Source organism: Mus pahari, chromosome 5 (assembly GCF_900095145.1).
Source record: "Mus pahari chromosome 5, PAHARI_EIJ_v1.1, whole genome shotgun sequence".
In the NCBI taxonomy this organism is placed as follows: Eukaryota; Metazoa; Chordata; class Mammalia; order Rodentia; family Muridae; genus Mus; species Mus pahari.
The window spans coordinates 6,211,230-6,217,479 of record NC_034594.1 but is presented as its reverse complement, the minus strand read 5'-3'; the positions used below and the strand labels follow the sequence as shown (position 1 = coordinate 6,217,479).

Below are 6,250 nucleotides of genomic sequence, written 5' to 3'. Positions count from 1 at the left end.
TCTCTGTGTAGCCCTGGCTGTCCTGGAACTCACTCTGTAGACCAGGCTGGCCTCGAACTCAGAAATCCGCCTGCCTCTGCCTCCTGAGTACTGGGATTAAAGGCGTGGGCCACCACATAGTCATATTCTAAGGAAGTGGAATGAGGACTTCAACATGTGACTTTTGGAAGGATACATTCTAACATGGTAAGTGGCACTCAGAAGAGAGAAGAGAGGACAGAGTAAAGATAGGCAGAAAAAAACCAACACAACTTCATGATGAGCTTCATATATAAGGCTGTCTTGATTTTTGGTTGGCACAATATGGGAGCCTAATACTGACAGGCCAGGCCTTTTGCTATAAACAAACAGCAGAGAGGCTTAGTGTACCAATAATGGGGTTCAATTCAACCTGTTGCAATTGAAGCAGTAACGGAGCTTACAGACAAGCAAGAGTGGGGTGGGGGGCGGGGGGGGGAAGCCAAGGGACTGTCCCATCCCCAAAACATGAACTAGGAACAGAAAGGATCGGCATCCTGGTGAGTCACATAAGAATGGGAACAGAAGGCAAGTCTACTAGAAGGTTCCAGAAGCTTCTCAGGTGAGGCAGGGAATCAATCAGAACAGCAAGTACAGTCAGAACTTGGGCAAAAGATTCCGTTGTAGCCAGGGGCTAACTCTTAGGTCTTCTCCTGAGGCACACAGATACTTTACTTCAAGCATCCCGGCAAATACTTTTGAATGAGTCCTAGTTGACATTAGCGAATTAAGACTTTATTTTCACTGCCCAGAACGTAGTCAGAAAACTCTGTTAAGTCACACAACTTTCATTTTCTTTGACAGGTTTCCAAATCCTTTCCATGAGAAGCAGCTGAGTATGACATCATATATCCTACAATGCTTAGTAAGCTCAATCTTCAGTATTCATCCTTGAGGTTTCCATTTATGATCATCCAAGTTTCAAAGCCTTCTATAAAACAAAGTTTACCTACATATTCTTTTTTTTTTTTTTTTTAAAGAATTATTTATTTATTTAATGTATATGAATACACTGTAGCTGTCTTCAGACACACCAGAAGAGGGCATCAGATCCCATTACAGATGGTTGTGAGCCAACATGTGGTTGCTGGGAATTGAACTCAGGACCTCTGGAAGAGTAGTCGGTGCTCTTAACCACTGAGCCATCTCTCCAGCCCTTATCTACATATTCTTGTGGAGGTAGCAACACTCCATGGATTAAGACTTGAACACTGCCACCTGGAACACATCTTAGAGTATCATAGTCTTAGGCAGTTTAACACTTTTTCACGAACTCTACTTGAGTTAGTCTCATAACGTTATGGGCAGAATTGAAAGCAAGCTGCCCATGAGTTACGCTTACCCACAAACAATACTGTGACATTGCTTAGCCAATCAGAGGAAGCTACTTAAAAGTTTCACATTATTCCAGAGACCCTAAGGCACAAGACAAAGTGACTTCTTAATGTTTTTAAAAAGCAACAAAGGGAATGTATATTCTGTAAGATTTTAATAAATTTAACACTATTTTATAATAAAGAAAATTTCCACAAACATTCCCTCACAAACCTGAAAACTTTGTATTTATATAGTATTATAGCAATTTTAAATGTTAATCTATGATACAATAATGTTACTTCAGGAAACATAAAAAATATAGTACTTTTTAATGGCCATGCTCTCATTTTTGATGAAAGCTGGACAGTTCATTTTAATGTTACTTTAAACCTTTGAAAACGCATAACAGATATTTAGCCAGCTTCATTAAGCCCCTAGGACAGAAGGCTGTTCACGCAGAGTAGGCAGACGGCTCGTCATCACTTAAGTCCGAATCTTCATCCACTCCTTCTATGACTGACTTCTTCCCTTTACAGCAGGATACAATTAATCCGATCAAGAACACCTATAAATTCAAATAAGCAGTGTTACTGAAATCTAAACATTACACAACAAAGTACCAACTCAGCAGCTGGAGTAAAGAGTGTGTGTGACACAATTGCTAAGACTTGTCACTTGGAGCAGCCAGCAAACTCCCCTAACATCAGCTCCTGGAACTCTGATCCCCTTCTGGGCGCCATGGGTACTCGCACACTTGTTGCATTCACTCACAACCATATCAAGGACGCCTCTCAAAACCATTCAATGACAGTAATAAGATTCAGGCAGAAAACTGAGGTACATAATACACTTAATTGTATAAAGGAAGTCCAAGCCATGTTTGGCTTCATAGACTTACCACGAGAAAGGCCCAGTTACCAAAATAGTATGCAGCACTGAAGAACCAGAACTTGTGGAGGAACATGTATGTTCGGGTAACAGTACACTGATCTACAAAAAGCAAATAAACAATTATGTTCAAGCTGTTTCTTTCATAAACCAATGACTCATTTGATAGTTTTGTTAACCAAAACTATCAGCTAAAAGCATAGAGACAGTGAATGTTAGAGGCAGGTCTGGGGCTTCTCCCATGACTGCTTTCAGTCATAGCCAGCATTAAACTATCAACTATTATGTCATATTATGAAATAAAATGAGTGTCAATATTAGAATTTTGATACCAAAAGTAAAAGTTTTATTTATCGGCCAGTTCAACTTCTTTGAATTAGAAAAGTAAGTACAATATGGAGTCCCAGACAGATAAACGAGACAGAAAACAAGGCTTTCCTGCCAAGAAAAACAGAGTCATCATGCCCACTAACTGACGTGGCACTTTGTAAGGAAACTGAATCTCAGGACAGCTCACCCTTGAAAGGATTTTGTGAGTTCATCAGCACCTCAGAGCATTCTACTGAAAAAGCAGTTATTACTTCTTCTAAAGAAATACCATTATCATTGTTTACAGAGAGAAATGGCCCCTGTTAGAAATGTACACAGCATTACAGCTTCAATCAAAAACAATTTCTCCTTCAAATAAAATGTAACTTAAAGAGAAAGAGGACGGATACTTGAGAGTTGAGATAGATTTTACTTGCACTCACAGCATCCAAATTCATTATATTCATTATTCCACCAAGTTACAAGACACAGATGCAGATGTCTTAAGTGAAGTCTGAGGAAATATTTCAGGCTATTCAGAGAGGCCTCTGCAGCACAGCAGGACAGGACTACAGGACTACAGGACATGACTATAGGAAGCAATGTGTTTACAGCTGCTCACAGGGGCCTAACAACCTCCCACCCATCAGGGGGCCTTTATTCTCCACAACAAAACTGACTTACAATGCAACTTCTTCTCCATCTATTAAGGACAGTATGACTTCTGCATTCTTACATCTGAAATGGGCAAGGGCTTAGCATCCCATATGCAATTAGGAGATATATCCTGCTGCTGATTAAGAAAATATACTTTTAGTTTTTATTTTATGAACTGTCTTCTCTTTAGGGATGGTAAGTGCTACTATTTTTTGAAACAAAATAAAGCAGGGAGTTTTTTTGTCCAGTTTATTATTATATAAGGAATCTAAAATACTTCTCCAAATTTTATGACTGACACACAGTTTTCTGAAAAGGTAGGTAAAAATTAGGTTATATTTTACAAGAACGAAAGACTGGTCTCGAGATATGTTAAGCAGATACTTAAATAACCTAAATCCCCTTTACTCTGGCCATTTCCACTTCAATGTGTACTTCTAAACTGCCAGTACCGATGCTGAGTAGAGATGCACCCTCCTACACCAACCCACCCCCTCCCACCTCCAGGGTTACTAGTGACTCCCCAGGCTTCCTACCTGTGCCCTCTTAAGACCATGGTTTTCTTAGGCTGGGAGTAAGTGCACCAGAGGAAACCCCTGGACTAAAAGGTACTTCATACTTTCCTCTGCTCCTACTACATTTTGCTCTCACTTCAATTATATAATTATTCCACAGAAATTCACAGAAATGCAATCAACCAGTTTGCTACTTACATCAAACAAGCCTGACTATTCTAAAGTACCCACAGGGCATTAAAGATGATGAAGTAAAATAGAATTTAGGATGAGGCTGGCCTTACTAAACTCGGATTGCTGAACAGAATCCTTTCTAATTTTAAGATTTGACAATAGTCTAAGGATGCTAAAACAATATCCTTGAGTGCACCGTCAAAATGAAGGATAAATAGCATACCCGGCGTTGTAAATGAGAGACTGCACCACAGCCCAAGAGTGGCACAGGCGACTATCACTCAGCCCCTTTGCTATGTAAACTATGGAGCCTGTGCACTGTACAAAAGTTTTCATCCTTTCTTCCCAGGATCACCACATAGAGTAAATGAAGTATATCAAGAAACCTGGGCTAAGTGACAGCTACCATTTTTCCTTATTTTTTGACTAAGTATAATGAAATTCAAAATGAAGCAAGCAACTACACCCTGTGGATGCCCCACCATAGTGAGGAAGGATTTCTCTGGCAGGAGAATCATCGCCGGTTTGCATATCTTCATTATTTTTCTCTACATAGAGTTGAAACAAAAAGGGCTAAGCAAAATTCAAATGTGGCCATTTCCGCAACAAGATACACCGTTAAGAAGTAAACTCCCAAGCCGGGCGTGGTGGCGCACGCCTTTAATCCCAGCACTTGGGGGGCAGGGGCAGGTGGATTTTTGAGTTCGAGGGCAGCCTGGTCTACAAAGTGAGTTCCAGGACAGCCAGGGCTACACAGAGAAACCCTGTCTCAAAAAAACAAAAACAAAAACAAAAACAAAAAAAGAAGTAAACTCCCCTTTAAAATATGCAAGAAGAATGCTTATATAGGAAGAGAGCTACAGGCTGCAAGTTAGGAAAATTTATTTAAAATTGTGATTTGGAGTCTCACAGGAGATTATTTCCATGTGTGTGTGCGTGTGTGTGTGTGTGCGTGTGTAATTGGATGTGGGCGTTATCATCCTCTAGACTGCTTCCAGACTGAATAAGGAGGAGACAGGAGCTAGCAAGCTGGACACTGCATTTGTTTTCTGACTCCAGACAAAATGGGGCTAGCCAACATCCTGCACCATTTTGAAGGAATGTATCTCTTCTTAAACCTAAGCCCAAATAAACCCTTCTCCCCTTCTACTGCCTTTGTCACAGTAACAAAAACCACAACTAATATAAACTTATTTAAAACCAAGAGCAGTATCTTCTCTGGCTAAGTATGACAGGAGCCATATGTACAAGTATAAAACTGTCTGGGAAATGTCACTCAGAAGTCTCACGGTGACCGGGCAGAGGAAACAGAGAAGCAGAAGTTCTATTCGTTTCCACACTAGAAGACATGTTGGGAGTTAAGACCTGACTGAATTAGCATCTCAGAGCCAGGAGAGGGATTAGAGCACAGCAGCTGAGCGGACAGAAGCAAGCACAAATGCAATCCAATCATTCTTCCCCAGAGGCCTAATAATCCACTCAGTGACATTTGAGACTGGCTTAGACCGGATTACCTGGACCACCACCAAAACTGTATCTTAAATATTTTTCCCAGCCACATTGTTTACGTGTTTTCCATGTTTTCAAAGTGTGCCTTGGATGCAAGCTTCCTAAAATTCAGGCGAAAATATTGTTAGTGTTTGTCTTTGTTGTTAAAAACAAAGCTACCCTAAACACCTATGCACAAGCATACAATAGCATTTGTTATCTTTACATGCTTGCTACACTGAGTTTATTTACATAGAGTGGCATACACTCAGAGAATAATGCTTGTAAACGAGCTCTGTGCTGCTTGCTGTTTCATGCCAAGAGATGATCCCGAACTGAACAAAGGGAGAGAGATCCTTGCTCACCATCTGCCGGTGTCCAGCTGTTCACCTCCATCACCGACATGTAGTGCTCACCTCTATCATCGACATGGAGCACATAAAACAGCTCTACTCTTGAGGGTATCCAAAAAAATGACAGCAAAACAACTGAACTTTCTTTAACCTTCAGAGCCAATTTATAATGGAGACATGGCTCAGTGGGCCAAATGCATGCTGTGCAGGTGTGAGGACCTGCTTCTGGAGCAGGGCACAGGAGCAGGCATTGGGAACTTCAGCACTCTTTGGGTGAGATGGGAGGTACTGATGAGAATCCGGTAACTCTCTCTCATAGCCTGGCTAGCCTGCAGCTGAGAATGAGAGACGCTGCCTCGGATCTCACACAAGTGGAAAGTGAAGACCTACCAGAAGCTGTCTTGACATATACACACACATACACGCAAGCATGCACTCACACACACATACAAATACATGGGCAGGTGCATGCACAGATACATGCACACACACACACACACACACACACACACACACACACACACACACACA

At 41.2% G+C, this 6,250-nt stretch overlaps 1 protein-coding gene across 2 annotated transcripts in view; it reads right to left on the bottom strand.

Annotated features, from left to right (window-relative positions):
* Positions 1 to 1,106: 1,106 nt before the first annotated feature.
* Lmbrd1 (LMBR1 domain containing 1) overlaps positions 1,107 to 6,250 on the bottom strand; it is a 79,339-nt gene continuing 74,195 nt past the window's right edge. Inside the window, exons 15-16 of one of the 2 annotated variants that reach the window (XM_029538661.1) lie at positions 2,234 to 2,325; positions 1,107 to 1,900 (exon numbers count right to left, since the gene is read on the bottom strand). In XM_029538661.1, coding sequence (XP_029394521.1) covers positions 1,787 to 1,900; positions 2,234 to 2,325 — 206 coding nt within the window. In that variant the 3' untranslated portion in view covers positions 1,107 to 1,786. The remainder of the gene's footprint in view (positions 1,901 to 2,233; positions 2,326 to 6,250) is intronic. The other variant, XM_021197756.2, reaches the window with a different exon arrangement.